Source organism: Marmota flaviventris, chromosome 4 (assembly GCF_047511675.1).
Source record: "Marmota flaviventris isolate mMarFla1 chromosome 4, mMarFla1.hap1, whole genome shotgun sequence".
Classification (NCBI taxonomy): domain Eukaryota; kingdom Metazoa; phylum Chordata; class Mammalia; order Rodentia; family Sciuridae; genus Marmota; species Marmota flaviventris.
In genome coordinates this window covers 67604969-67621902 of record NC_092501.1, presented here as the reverse complement: position 1 = coordinate 67621902, position 16934 = coordinate 67604969, and the positions used below count along the sequence as shown (strand labels likewise).

The window sequence follows — 16934 nt, the reverse complement described above, 5'->3', positions numbered from 1 at the left end:
GATCATATTAATTCTTTCTATCCAAGAACATGAAAAATTTTTCCATTTTCTAAGGTCTTCTTCAATTTCTATCTTTAGTATTCTATAGTTTTAATTGTAGAGGTCTTTATCCTCTTTTGGTAGATTGATTCCTAAGTATTTTTTGTTGTCTTGGTGTTTGTCTGTTTTTGAGGCTATTATGAATTGCATAGTTGACCTAATTTCTCTTTCAATTGATTCTTCATTGTTGTATAGACATGCAATTGATTTATGTGTGTTAATTTTGTATTCTGCTACTTTTACAAATTCATTTATGAGTTCTAGAAGTTTTCATGTAGAGTTTTTTGGGCCATCAGCAAATGGGAATAGTTTGATCTCTTCTTTTCCTATTTATATTCGTTTAATTTCTTTCATTTGCCCAATTGCTCTGGCTAGAGTTTCAAGAACTATATTGAAAAAAAATGTTAAGAGGTCATTTGTCTTAATCCAGTTTTCAGAGGGAATGTTTTCAGTTTTTCTCTATTTAGAATGAATTTGGCCTTGCATTAAATGCATATAGCTTTTACGATGCTGAGGTCATGTTCCTACTATCCTTAGCTTCCCCAGTGTTTTGAACATGAATGAATGCTCCATTTTGTTAAATGTCTTTTCTGCATCTATTGAGATAATCATGTAATTCTTGTATTTAAATCTATTTTTGTGGTTAATTACATTTATTGATTTCCTTATGTTGAAATAACCTTGCATCCTTGGAATAAAACCCTCTTGATCATGATGTGCTATTTTTTCAATGTATGTGATTTGCTGGTATTTTATTAAGACTACTAGACACCCACATCTCAAAGCATTAATTTCTAGAATATACAAGAAATCAAAAAAACTTAACACCAAAAAACCCAAACAAACTAAAACAAAACAAAACAAATAATCCAATCAAAATTGGGCAAAGGAACTAAAGGAATACTTCTCAATCATGCTAAAAAATAAGAGGATCCCAGAAAACAAATGACTGAATGTTTTTGCTGATATGCAGATGCAAATTCACAATAAGAGGGGAGCCATAGGGAAGAATAATTACTTTAGATTAGGTAGAGGGAAATGAAGGAAGGGGAGAGGTTATGGGGATAAAGAAGGATATAGAATGAATCAGACATATTATCCTATGTACAAATATAATTATGACCGGTGGTATTCTATATCATGTACAACCAGAAGAATGAGAAATTATACTCTATCTATGTATAATATATCAAAGTCTATTCTGTAATGTTTAACTAATTAGAACAGATAAAAATAATAAAAATAATTTTAAAAAGAAGATATATGAATGGTCAAAAATAGATGAAAAATGTTCAACATCTTTAGCAATTAGAGAAATGCAAATTAAAACTACATTGATATTTCATTTCACTCCATTCAGAATGGCTACTATTGAGAATACAAATAATGGGGTTGGGGTACAGCTGTTGGTAGAGAGCTTGCCTAACATGCACAAGATTCTAGGTTCAATCCCCAGCACAAAAAAAAAAAAAAAGAAAAAAAATACAAATAACAATAAATGTTAGTAAGAATGTGGGGAAATGAGTACACTTATACACCCATGCATTGCTGATGAGACTACAAATTGGTGCAAACACTCTGGAAAGCAGTATAGAGATTCCTTAAAAGTTAGAAATTGACCCATCATTTGGCCTCATTATACCACTTCTCAGCATATATCCAAAGGAGTTAAAATCAACCTACTATGGTGACACTGCCAGATCAATGTTTATAGCAGCTCAATTCACAATACCAGAACTATGGGGCCACCCTTGCTGTCCTTCAACAGATGAATAGATAGAGAAAATGTGTTATATATACACAATGGATTATTCATCAGTCATAAAGAAGAAAGACTTTATGACATTTGCATGTAAATGGATGGATCTGGAGACTATCATGCTAACAGCAAAAAGTCCATCCCTGCTCCCCCCCCCAAAAAAAAACCAAAGGTGAATGTTTTTTCTAATATATGTATGCTAACACAAAACAGGTACAGGAGAGAAGTACAGTGTCATAGACAAAGGGGAATAAAGGGATGGGGTGGGAATAGGAATAGGAAAGACAGTGGGATGAATCGGACATAACTGTCTTATGTAAACATATGAATACACCACTGTGAATCTCCACATCATGTACATCCACAAGACTGGAATCCTAATTTGAATAAGATATGCTTTATGTTTTTATTAATATTCAAAATAAATTATACTGTCATAAATAACTAAAAAGAACAAATAAAAAAGACTTCCAACCAAACATTGTATTTGACTAATAATCATTCATTTCCAAGATTTGTTTTGTTTTTTCTATATATCTTTTTGTTGAATTTCTTGTTCATATCATCTACTGACTTCCTTAATTTATTCAGTTGTTTTTCTGTGTTCTCTTGTAATTCATTGATTATTTTTATAATAATTCTTTTGAATTCTTTATCTGATATTTCATCTACTGTAATATTTTTTGGGGGGTCAATTGCTAGTGAATTATGAACTTTAGAAAGTGTTGTGTTGCCTTCCCCCTCCTATTTTTGTATTCCTGTGGTGGGATTTATGCATCTTTTGAAATAGATTTCTCTTCCATTTTAGGTGTGAATCTCTAGGGTACAGCCTTCACTTGCTGAGGTGCCCCTGAGTGATCTGGATTGAGACTCATCCTCCCCCATAGGTGTAGGGCATTGAAAGCCTTTGTGCTAATTCTGTTTTTGCTGTAACACTGAATGTCTATGAGTGAAACCTGAAGGCTCCTAATCATTTCTACTTGGGTCCTGGTTATTGGTTCGGGATTATGTCTCTTCTATTGTCCAATAATGTATAGCTGAATGTTAATGTTGTTGTTTCTGTGAAGCAAGGGACAATGTCTTTTGGTTGAGTTTATTTCGGCAGAAGAGTCTCTGCACTGTAAATCTGTAGTGTTCTTGTAGCTTCCCAGCACCTTACAAAAAAAGTTGGAAAGAAACAATAATGATAGCTGAAGCAAACTATGTGCAGCATTAAAATAAATACCTAGTGCTTACTATAATATATATAACACTATATACCAAAAAAAAAAAAAAAAACAGGAATTTTGAATTCAACAACTACTAACAGGAAAAACAATAAATAGCTGTGAACTAGATTTAGCATTAAAAGAAACAGCAGATGTCAAATATGGCATCTACACTACTAACTGCAACAACAGGAAAAGTGGGGGCGGGAGTTATATAAACCAGATAGTTGTAAAAGATAACAAAAATGTAGTTCATTAAAATAAAATAAAATGAGATAGAAGAGTAAATGAAAGTTTAGAATGTTAAAAATGTGAAAAGAAAGAAAGCAGAAGAGGTGTGACATGATGGTCATGAAGAAAGGGAAGAAAAAAATTGAAGAAAACAAAGTAAAGGAAGATTAAAAGAAGAGAATTTGGATGCTCATAGGAGAAGAAGGGAGAAAAAAATGAAACAAATAGATAAAAGGAAAACAAAAACAAACAGCTCTAACCCTTAAAAGATAAGGAAAAGTAATTATAAAAAAGTGCTAAAAATGAGAAAAACAGAAATATATATGAACCAGTCAGCACAGCAAGAACACCAAAAATGAGGTTTGGATCTTTAATGAAAAATGAAAGAATTATCTCCAATGAAGTGGTCAAAACTGTGGACAAGGATGGATGGGAACTGCCTATGCCCGACTGTCCTTCTTTCCATTTCTTCTTGGGCTACAGATGCAGGAAGAGGGTCACACAAGGAGTGCGGTTTGTTATCCCCTTCCCCTTTTTCTGTTGCCTGCCTAATTGCTAACTGGAGTGTCCTAAAACTGAAGGTGGATGAAATAGCTCTCATCTTCCCTTCTCATCAGTACATGGTGGAATGGAATGGGAAATGTTGTCCATTGAAATTTTGTTGAGACAGACTAAAATGATAAAGTCCCATAGTGGGGCTACAGCAGAGTTCTAAGAAGGAAGCTTCAGAAACTGAGGCTTAGGTCTAATTAGGCCTTGGAAATTTGGGGGGTGATAGGAGCCCTGGAAAGGTTAGATTAACACAATCAAAATACCTTTAGGGCCAGGCAGCTGTCAATCTCTGCTGGGAGCTTGGATCTCAGAAGCCCCTCAAGAATTCTACTTATAAGCAGAACAGTCAACCCTCCAAGGGTCTCGCACGCTCTGTTGCCTGTGAATGTGGCCATCCCAGGCTTAGTTCCTGAGTGTATTCACATCTGCCTTTTCACTTTCCCAACTTTCTTCAGCTGGTCAAGTAAGCCACTAGACTCAAAGGAAACTGAGTTGCATTCCCCTCCATTTTCCTGACTTGAACCCAACTGGATATGATCTTCTCTGTTCCTGTTTTACTCATTTTCTAAAACTAGGTTCACCCTAAGCCACATAGTAGGCACTTGCCAGGACCTTATGGCAATGTTTGTTATGATCCCCTGGGTTCCCATAGCAGCAAGCTGAATTGCAGCCACCTCAAAAAGGCTCCCTGCCTCAATTCTCTGCTTACCAATTGGAAAATTCAGGGCACTTTTCAAACACCAGCTTGCTGTGCAACCTCTTGATCGATTTAAGTTTAGGATGTTTTTCTGATCTATGGGTTTTTTACATGACACATATTCTGGTGTTTCTCTGTTTATGTTATCCCTCACAGCTGCATTGAACCAGTGCTGTTGCCACTACTACTGATACTACCATAGAGCCTTGGCTCCACTGTAGTTTCCTGTCCTTTGTTTGGTGCACCAGATTTCTGAGTCTGTAAGAGACTTGAATCCACAAAGCAACTAGAAATGTAGACTTTCTATAATCTGCCCTCTTGAATCTCTGATTACCTTATTTTTAACACATCTTCCAACTGGAATTCCTAATGCACTTTGCTATTTTATATCACTTAGGAACTTCTAAAACATCACAAATATTTTTATTATATTTGTCACTTATTGTTAGTCCTTACACTAGAATAAAACCTTCAAGAAATAAGAAATGTACTACTATTTGCTAATGTTAGTTTGCTGAGCTTATAACAGTACCTATATAGAGTAGACTCGAGTATTGAATACTGAGTGAAGAAATTCACTTTGCATATGGAAATAGCATTACTTCAGTAAAAAACAATGCTGTAATGGTAAAGTGGATTACACAGAGTGATGTTTGTCCTTCAGGCTATATCCAATGAATTTCATGACTTCAGTTAGATCTCTAATATTCTTGAGCCACACTTTAAGTCACAATAAGCAACAACTTATAAGACATATTGTTAAACATGTGACTACTATATAGAATAATGTATTCAAGATATTTATAAACACATCTTGCAAGAAAATCTCCTACTTAAATACTATTAGTATTATTACTGCTATTTAAATATAGTTTAGAAAAAAATTATTACTTCAGTTGATACATACGAAAAAACTGAACACCAATTTTTAAGTTAACAATTTTAGTTTCCACCTTTTTTGGGTGGGAGGGGTATACCAGTGATTGAACTCAGGGGCACTCAACCACTGAGCTACATTCCCATCTATATGGTATTATTTTTATTAAGAGACAGTGTCTCACTGAGTTGCTTAGCACCTCACTATTGCTGAGGCTACCTTTGAACTCCAGATCCTCCTGCTTCAGCCTCCCAAGGCATGTGCCACACACTGGGATCTACATTATCTTTAATTACACATAATTGATGGATTTGACATGCCAAGAAATACTTCATGTCATTGAATTTAAAATGAAAATAAGTATTATATTAATAAAACAGCAGATTGAGAGAGATACAGAAATAATTATTTAATCTTCACAAGAATACTAATACGTACTGGGAGAAAAAAAAGTTATTTATAGAATGTCCACTAAAAGTAGATGTTAAAAAATTTCTGAGTCATCATACATTGGTGTTGCTGCTGTCCTTCAACATAAGATATAAAGCGAAATTCTTCTTTTCTCCTGTGTTCCCTTCCTGGACACCACACCCCTTGCTTAAATCTCATGCAGTAAAGCTTTCAATTTACAAAGAATGCAATGTTTCAAAACTTCTTCTCCTAACACAGTATAGGCTGTGTGTTTCCAATCACAGAAGGCTGACTAAAAAACTGGCAAGTTCATCAAGCTATCAATGGTTTATGCATATCTCTTCATCTTTTTATTTCCAACTTAAAATTCAACTCTCAAACAACAGAGTGTTTGCTTTCATGAATTTAACTGGATTGTTCAATTATACTTTAACTCTTTCTTTCTTATTAGAAGTAAATTACATTTGTTGAACATTTTAATTTATCAGAGTAGATTGTTAAAATATACTTAAATTTTCAACCAACTTATTTATTAACTGTATAACCAACTTATTTATTAACTGAATAATTTTAAAATAGGCAGACATTTAGAAAAGTTTGCCTTGAGGTTCAAATATGGATTACTGCTAGTTTTACTTTGAAATAAAATGTTTATAATCATCCTCCCAAATTTCCTTGTACAAATATAATACATTTTTGTTGAGTTGTTACACAAGTAGAAAGTGTTTGATAACTCCTATGTTGACCATAGTAATAAAAAAGAGGATATGTAGAGGACTTAAAATTTAAGATTAAAAACATGAAACTTTAATCCAATTATAAAATGTCCCCTTCAAAGGAAAGGACAATTCTCTGATGTTAGAATCCTGTAGTAGGAGTTCTTGATTTGTTCGGTGAACAGGAGTGGGTAGAGCAAGCATATGGGATGTTTGTAGGATGTTTTCATTTTTTAAAATCTGGATCCTGGTTACATGATAATTTTACTTTGTGAAAACTCATCAACATGTACATTTTTTCTATGTTCAGTAGGATTTAAATTAAAAATGTTGCAATACAATTCCTTTTACAAAAAGGGCATATAGTCTATCCATCCCTCTTTCACCATAGTAGATTAGTCTATGGTAATACAAGTCTGAATGGTATGTGTAGTTAAATAAAATCTGCTATATGGTATGACTTGAAAAATATTATTAAAATTTAGCATTGCTAGGCTCAGTGGTGCACATTTGTAATCCCAAGGTGACTTAGGAGGCTAAGGTAGGAGGATCATAAGTTCAGAAGAGTCTCAGCAATTTAGTGAGATCCTGCTCAAAATTTAAAAAAAATAAAATAAAAAGGGCTGCCTCTAGATGTAGCTAAGTGGTAGAGTGCTCCAAGGTGCAATCTGCAGTGCCACAAATACAATGACAACAACAACAAAATTCTTAGCATTAGAGAGGCTTATCTTTTACATGTGTATTGATTATAATCAGATTCCCTAAATAACTCAGGTTTTTTTTTTTTGCATTTTTCCTCTTTTTTTCCCAAACACTATCATGTCCAAAATCCAGCTTTAAAACCATTTGCAGTAATTATTAAGGAATATTCTTGTAAACTCAATCCAGATACCTGATATGTCTTGTTGCTTACTTGTTTGTTTAATTATTATCTTAATTATATTTTGTCTTCCCAGGTCCCCAAATTCAATATGTAGTTTACTCTCAAACTATATATTATATCCTGAAAACACATGGAAATCTTTTTTTTTATTAGTTGCTCATCACCATACAATGATCTTGACATATCATACATTTGAATCATATGGGGTATATTTCTCATTTTTCCAAGTGTACAGGTTGCAGAATCATATTGGTTATACAGCCACGTATATGCATACGGCAATACTAGTGTCTATTTTATTTTGCTGCCCTTCCTATCCCCCCTTCCTCTCCCTTCCCGTACCATCACCTCTCTCTACCCAATCTAATGTGACATATTTCTTTTTTTTTTCCTCACATCATCATACATGTATTTTGTATAATGATGAGGATTGATGTGGTGCATGGAACCCTTAAATCTTCCTTTCAAAAACAAGCACATCACATCATCCACTCAACAGTCTTGGATGTTTCAGTTGGATCTGGCAATTTAGCTTATCTTACCTGGAATGTAGGTTGCTGCTACACTAAAAAGCTCCCCAGAGTGAGCTAATTATTCTTGCATTTCTTATGCAAGTGGTTATCACTTTTTACTCTAAGTCTTAAATTTCAATTTGGACTTGAAGGTTGGAAGTAGAGTGGAAGACCTCCATTTATGTAATGAAATTATCTAAAGAGTTCTATCTTGCTCCCTAAAGTTCAACAGTGGCTTTGGAGCCAAAGCTCTAATACTGGCCAAAGGTTACACTTTCTTTTTTCTAAATTCATGCTTAGGGAGAGATAGCTTGTACTTCCTTGATCAAAGTTCATATTATATGCGTGACTAATGGATAATTTTAAATATATTCCATTGTTTCTTGCCTCCTTATAAATTATACTGACTTAAAAGCTCTATATAATCTTCTATTTAAACTTTAATACTCTAAAAATTGAAGGTTACATAAAGAGTTTGACAGTATCTTATGAAAAATATTTTAAAACTTACAAAGCCATATGATAATTTGTCAAATAAAATACAAAGAATTATTCTGTATGTAATACAATTTGTTTGTTTGCAAGGTCATAAATGCAGTAGAAGTCCACTTTCCTAATAGAAAATAGTACATTTTCTGTTTGGTCAAAAGGAAACGATATGTATACTAGACAGATTAGGGGAGGCCTAATTAAATGACAACAAAATAAAACTGAAATATTTTTCACTTAGGGAATATTTTTAATAAAATGAAATATATTTTGTCTTCACTTAAATTAGAATATGCCCATTCTGTTTATAATTTTATATAATGAAAACAGAAATCTTCAAAGCTCTTGTATACCTTTGAATAATAAAAATCTCTCTTTGTTTAAAGATGTGGATATAAACTGAAACTAGAATGAGTATAGACATGTCCAGTGATTCACAGAAGAAAAACTGTCTCTCTGGGGAAGACCACAGCTTCAGAAAACTTCCACTAATCACAGGTATGTATATCATCTTATTTGGCTGGTGTTTTAAAAATGAGAATTATCTTAATTATAGCTAGTCGTCCCAACCAGAGACAAAATTATGATAATAATGATATAATGCTATTTTCTTCTAACTAAGCTATGTTCCCTTTATTTCTCTCTGCCCTTTTCCTCCCCATCCAGCAAAGCAGCCCGGTACTATTTTGCATTTTGATACTATTTCCACAGTTTTCTCTCAACCAAAAAAAAATCTCACCAAAATACTTTCTGTGAATTGAGCAAGTGAAATTACCCATTCTATGTTATCTGAATTTAAAAAATAGTCATCAACGTAAAAAATTTAAGATCTCCAAATGGATTGTTTTTCAGAGCCCATAAGGTACTGAGGAGAAGGTTAATATTTTTCCTATACGTACCAGACTGTTCTCGAGAAATAAAATAACCAACAGTCCTTTTTAGTCCACAGATTTCCCAATATTATTTTTATATTTCTATGCAATAACCAAGAAGTTCATGAAAAAAAGATTTCTTGGGAACAATTGTGTAGGAGGGCTGAGGGAATTTATATGTGGAGCAGGTGTGGAGTGTTGAGATACAGCAAAGATTGCTCAGAAAGCAGCTTTATTCGAACATTTTACAATATGTGATCTTGCTGTGGTACTCCTGTAATGACCTTTGCAAACAAGAGGACCTTGCCAAAATCAAGGTACTGCAACTGGAAAAATTGCCTCTTTTTCTTCCAAGCAGTTGGAGTTTACCTGCAAAGAAGCCAAGTAAAATAGCACTTCTGTGTCTTGTCAGCTTGCACACTTGGAAAGCCAGTATATTCGTCTACTATATATGACTTCTGTTCTAACTAACCCTGCAGAATAGATAATGGTATGAGACATGAGGTCTCCATACAGTTTTTTCTTGTTATTAATTCCCATAATTAGCATAACAATAATTAACTTTGCCTTAATATTTATAATTTTTCAGGAGGAAATAAAATGACTCAGTACTATTGCTGAAGAAACAAAAATAAGGTTTTATGTGGTAATCTACTACAATCAAAAAAGTAAAACAAAAATTTTAAAATTTGAATATTTACCACTGTATGAAATTGGTCAAGAAGTTTTAGAATATCCATGAAAAGAGTGCTATTTTATTACTAATAGCAATATTGCCTGAAATTTTTATGGGATGATTTTATCTAAAATGTAAAAAGGATCTTCACTTTTGCTTACCTTGGGGACCTTGCTATTGCAAAAAGGATATGAAATTATTCTTTACTAACCTGTTTAACTAAGATTAGATATGCAATGGAATAAATGTGTCCCCAGAATTCATGTTTTAAACCTCATCCCTGATATAATGTTATTAAGAGATGGTGGCTCTGTGAGGTTGATTAGGTTGAGGGTCAAAGATTTATGAATGGGATTAATGGCCTTATAAAAGCCTCTTTAGATGGCTCCCTTCCACGCTTTCTTCTATATAAGGATACAAGAGTTTGGCAATCTGCAACCCAGAAGAGGCACCTCACTACAACCCAATCTTGCTGATCACAAATCACCTGATCTCAGTTTTCCCACCACCAGAACAGTGTGAAACAAGTTTCTGCTGAGTATAAATCAGTGTATACCAATTTGTTATAGTTGTTCACACTGACAGATGAGAACATGTTGTATGTGTATTTCATTCTTTCAAGAATTTATAAGACTAAGAGTACATGGCCAGAATATATCCAGAGGTCTGAAGGTGTGTCATTCATAGCATTTGCCTTGCTTCCTGTGGCTGGTCAAAAGCAGCCCTGATTGTGTGTGTGTTGGGGGTGAGGGGGTCTAAACCCTAGGTCACTGATGGCTTCTGTTCTATCTCTCCCAAAGGGAGAATTTGTGGTGTTCTGTTCTCCTCTTTGTTTATCTTTTTGTAAATAAACTTATAATGCACACACCATGGAGGAAAAAAAAAACCCAGTAACTTGTATTTCACATGCAATGAGTTTTGGTAGTTCTTTCATTTCCAAAGGAGATTTCATCATTTTTATTTGAAGAAGTGATGCCTGATAATCTGACTCCACATTCTGTCTGAATCTGACACCTCTGATCTTTTAACATGACAAAAATCTCTGGTGGAGACTCATGCAGGTGGCAAATTGTAAAGTGACATGAAGGCAATATGCAGCAGCCTGATGTATTTTCATTATTATTGGTTCATTGATACTCTCTTGGTGATGTGGGAACATGGTTGAGATACAAGGAAAAGAAGCTAAGGTTTGAGAGATGATTTGTGTGGGAGAAAAACTAAAGACCATAGAAACAGAGACCATACATCTAATAAGGGGAAAAGTAGGCCCAAATCTTCATCATATTGGATTGGGCCCCAATTTCCTTAACAGGATTCTTAAAGTGCAAGAAATAAAATCGAAAATTAATAAATGGGATAGATTCAACCTAAAAAGTTTCTTCTCAGCAAAATAAGCAATCAATGAAGTGAATAGAGAGCCTACCTACATTTGGGGAGCAAATTTTTGCCAAAAGCACATCAGATAGTGCACTAACCCCCAGGATATATAAAGAACTCAAAAAACACCAAAGAAACAAACAACCTAATTAATAAATAGGCTAAGGAGCTGAACAGATACTTCTCAGAAGAAGATATACCATCGATCAACAAATATATGAAAAAAATATTCAACATGTCTAGTAATTAGAGAAATGCAAATCAAAATTACCCTAAGATTTTATCTCACACCAGTCATAATGGCAGCTATTATGCATACAAACAACAATAAGTGTTGACAAGGATGTAAAGGAAAAGGCACACTCATACATTGCTGGTGGGACTGCAAATTGGTGCAACCATTATGGAAAACATTATGGAGATTCCTCATAAAATTTGGAATAGAACCACCAATTGAACCAGCTATCCCACTCCTTGGTTTATACCCAAGGGACTTAAAATCAGTATATTACAGTGAAGAGATGTCTGGAGTACGAATATATTGACAATAATGCCTTTAAGATACTGCACTTTTAAAAATGAAAGTGAATTTTTGTGATTTGTTTTAGCTCCACACATGAACTAAATTCACCTAGCATATCAAATATGCTTTAATATTCTACTTTATAGGATTTTTAAAACTCTGTGAATATAGTGAACATATATCTTATCATCCAAATTGGAACAACTCTTTGAATGAAACACGTGCTACAGACATTAATTCAAGGACAACAGGCACAAACATGAACTGTTCTGGGGAACCCAATACATGTTTCACAGAATGTATCACTTTTCAAAATATCCTTAAACAAAGGTAATTATTTGAAGTTTAAGATAGAATTTTAAAATAGAATATTCTTCACTCTTTCAGTTGGACATGTTTCAATCCTTTAATGTGCTCAAGTTTGTGAACTACTCCATTTTCTCTTCCCAGCTTCACCTTTACATTTTTACTTGTCAGTATACTGATTAAATCAGTGGCAGAAATAGAAAAAAAAAATGAGGATTATAAATCTCTAATTTGTGTCCCTCACCAGCTGTTAAATGCTCACATGGTTTTTTAAAGTACAATTCTTCAAAGTCTAGGAGAAGATACTTCATTTTCTTTTATTTTTCTTAGCTTCCAAAACAGAAATTGGGATCTAGTCCAACAAAATCTTTCATAGCCAAGAAAAATGAGGCATTATTAAAATAAAAAAGGGGAAATGTTCAAAGGCATACTACAGGGAAGTGCCAGACTGTAGAGTTTCAATGGATCCCTGAACAATGCCACAAAACTCAGCTATTATTCAAGCAGGAGGCACATTATTATTCTTACAGATTGATACCTTTGCTTATTATCCCCTTGATTGCACACAAAACACAGCAATTTGAGTCTAATAATGTCTGTAAAAGCTTCTATTAAAATATAAAATGTTATTAAAACATAAAGGAATTATCTATGACCAGTTCTAATTGATTTTTTTCCTATAATTGATGGGCTAAGTTATACAGTACTCAGGACAGCTGACTTTGATAATAAAAGGGAAAAAATTGATTTCTGGTTTCAAATGCACCAGTTTGTTTTGTCAAGTTTCTTAACTTCCACAGAGAGCAGCACCACAATACTTCAGGTAGATGACAGTAGATCATGGGTACATGTTTCTTAGTTTTATATAGTTCCATGATAATTAAAATCATCAATGAAAGATTAATCACATGTGTAGCCAATTTATACAAGTGGTAAAAGTAGTGTTTCTTGGTTGAATGACTCCTACTGCCTTACTGAATGAAATCCAAGGAAATTGTATCCATTCATCAGATTCTCTCCATGGTCTGAAACTACAGCTCATTTCTATGTTAACTGCTCATAGCCTGCTATGTTTGCCTCCAAGCTTTTACTTCTGTTTTCCTTATGTTCAGACACATTTCCCACTTTCACTCATTGGCCAAACGTTTTCAATCTAGCAATATTTAGCATGGGGGTAATATTCATAAAATTTTTTCTGGGTCCACAGATTAACTTAAATGTCTTTTTTTTCTGTGCTCTGTTATTTCTACTTATGTGACTTCTTATTAGCCCTTGACATTTTATTTTTGATTTACCTGTTTCTGGAATGTAAGTTCTTCCAGGACAAGGAACTACTTAATAAACAGTTTCCAGCATGTATACTAAAATGGGTGCAAAGGATATATCACCTAATTTGAATTAAAATTAAATGTCTGTATACAAAATATTTTGCAGTTGGATGTACGGATAGTTAAATCATATAACCTTTTGTAAGAAACAATAATTCTGTACTATGAAAAGAAAATGCTTGTAACTTAGGTAAAACTAAATTTGAATCTCATTTTTATACCTGATCAGTCATGTAATCCTGAGCCAATTATTTACCCTACCTGAGCTTCAGTTTTCACAGTTTGTATAAATGAACATACAATTAAAACTATGGCAACAATCCAATGAAAAGTGTACAGAGATAAGTATGTATATATAACATGTATGCTCCATAAATTTCTATATTTTACTTCATTTTTTAAAAATTATTTTAAATTTAAATAAAGAAGGAAAATATTTACTTTTTTAGGAGCAAATAGTAAAGGGGAGCCTTTTGATAGCTAATTATTTTGTATGCATAGATATACAAATTCACACAATATAAACTAGACTTACTCTGTGTCTTTGCTGCTAGCCATTCATTCACTACAGTTCCCTTCTCTCAGTCCCCATCTATGTTTGGCAAATTCCTACTCTTCCTTCAATGCCCAATTTAAATCTCACCTTCTCAATGAAGTCCATGGAAATCAATTGGAAAATCATCCAGGTTTCTACAGTATCTCTTTTCTGATTTCATGTTACATATTATTAAATCAAAATTGTAGCGCAAATTACCCTAGCTTTCAAACATATTTCAGATCTAGAATGAGCTTTCAACATAAAGAGTATAATGGAGCACCTATTGAATGAATCTGTTGTTGAGCAAGACATTTCATTCTTATATAAGGATTAAAATATTATTAAAATAAAAATATAAATCAAGTACATTTTAGATATACTCATTGATTATTCTTTTGTAGTCCAAAGTTAATACCTTTTAGTAAAAAATATGTTGCAAGACATAATAAATTATATTATGTAGAAATATATATATATATATACATATATATATATGTGTGTGTGTGTGTATATATATATATATATATATTTAACTAAAACTTTTATTATATATTAAAATATTAAGTATTTTATTATATAGAATTATAAATTTGCTTTAGAGAAAAGCAGTATAGTATACTAAAAATGTACCTAACATTCTTTTTTAATCAAAAATTTGGTTAATTGCTATTCACATTCATTTTAATATTTAAAACATAAAAGTGCCTACATTAGCCTCTGCTTTTCTTTGATTAGCATTTCATAAATACAAGGAAATTAGACATTAGTTTAATTTACCTTAATAACCAAATCAAATTTCTGATGAAAGTCTCTGTTTACAGGCTCCAGCAGACTAAGTTCTGCAGTCCTAGGATGCATATGGAAAAACCGTGGGTAATCCTCAGGAGTCCCTGAAAAACATTGACATTTCAGCACATAACTGAGAACAAAAAGTAATATGTGTATCTGCTTTGTCTATTTTCCTTCATTAACTGAGCAACAGAATTACAATTTTATTAGTAAATTAAGTTTCAAAATTATGCAGTCTAGGGAAAGCAGACACAAATGTGGTATATAATTAATTAGTTTATGAGTAAGAGAATGGAAAATATTTGTTTGGATGATTTTCCAAATTTTTTTTATTAAGAGAGCTCTTTAATTAATTTGGAACCTCATCACATGAAAAGAGATATTAAGTAGAAGAAAAGCAAATTTTGGATTATAAGATTACATGTTAATGGTGCATAAATATTAATTATAGTCTGCCTGGTCTCTCTACATATCTGGTAATAAATAATGACTAGTAATTTAAACCAAATATCAGGATGCCTGGAAACTTATATGAACATGCTCTGTTTCATCTCAGTAAATTTTTTTACAAATAACTATTTAGTTTATTATGTGAACCATATAATTTAGAATGTAGGCTTTGATGATACTTTTAATGATTAGGGTGAATATTTCTTAAACACTGACATTTTAGAGTTTAGATACCCTTCTTGCAGAAATTCCCTTCAATTGTATATGTTAAACTGTGTAAATACAACAGTTTTTGTTCTAAAGTAAAGAAAATGTTTAAGTCAAATCTTGGATGTCAAATGTAGAAGTCAAATCAAATTATACTGATGATTACTTAAACAGCCAATCATAATCACCCCATAAATCATTTCCATTTTACTGATAAGAATTTATGTAAGTAATCATCAATAACTCTGTAAGTGATTTCTATTTTATAGACAAGGATATAGAGAAATTGAGAGTATAATAAATTGTCCACACTAAAGAGTTACACTTATATCTCTGTATTCATATCCAAATGTGTGATTATTAAACTACTCCTCTGTTTAGAAAGAAAGAAAGAAAGAAAGAAAGAAAGAAAGAAAGAAAGAAAGAAAGAAAGAAAGAAAAGAAAAGAAAAACAATTTCCTGGACATTATATGAGAAAATAGAAAAAAAATCACTAAAACTGACTTGAAAGTCCAGAAATAGGAAAACTATAGATGAAATTTACTGTATGATAAAGGATTACCTCTCCTAGTAGGAGAGTCATACAAAAAATGATAGGGTGTACTCAATTCTTCATAGAATTTATTAGACTAAATCCAAAATGGAGAAAATATTTATGTATAATCAATAATAAAATAACATATAATATAAGCACTAATAATAGGTAAAAAGTATGGATACATTTTACTCTAATTTAAGAGTAGGCAAATTTTTGCTACTATGGTTCAAAGTCAGGAAGCAATAAGAGAAAAGAGAGAAATTAAATTATACTACAAAATTGCATGGCAAGAAAAATAAGCAATATAAAGTCATGTGACAAACTGGGAAAAAGTTTCCAGTTTACATCAGAGACTAAAGTTTACATCCCTGATATATACCAATTTATCACTTAGACAAGAACAGAAACTAACAATGCATTAAAAATAATTGGCATTTAAGTATGCACAAAAAATTCAAAGGAGAAAAACAAATGATTTTTGGTTATATGTAAAGATGCTTTTCTCTATACTTAAAAAGAGAAATACAAATTAAAACTACACTAAGATTCCATTTCTCACTTGTCACATTAGCAATAGTCCTACTTGAATATTATACTCGGCTGGTGAGCCTGCAAGAAAATAGGTAGTTTTAGAGAGCTGTGGTGTTATTACAAAAGTGCTGCCAAACCTAAGAAGGAGAACTTGAAATAATGTATAAAATCATATTGTTTACTTTCTTTCTTTTATTTTTTTTAATTTGGCAGTGCTGGAGATAGAACCCAGGATCTCACATTTGATAAAGGCTCTACAACTGAGTCATGAGTCCCCAGCTCAATGTTTATTTTCTCACTCACACATCCTACTTCTCTACATTTTTGGATTATAATAAAAGATAAATACCCATCTAAACCTACATCAGTAGTGCTCTGAAAGAATAAATGGTGATACATCTTTTAATGGATGAGAATTCAAATGT

The 16934-nt window shown here is 32.6% G+C and overlaps 1 protein-coding gene across 16 annotated transcripts in view; it reads right to left on the bottom strand.

The window, feature by feature from the left end:
• Pcdh15 (protocadherin related 15) overlaps positions 1 to 16934 on the bottom strand; it is a 746672-nt gene that overhangs the window by 322405 nt on the left and 407333 nt on the right. For all 16 annotated transcript variants that reach the window (XM_071610757.1, XM_071610756.1, XM_071610753.1 and 13 more), the window contains one exon: positions 14772 to 14884. In XM_071610757.1, the coding sequence (XP_071466858.1) occupies positions 14772 to 14884 (113 nt within the window). The remainder of the gene's footprint in view (positions 1 to 14771; positions 14885 to 16934) is intronic.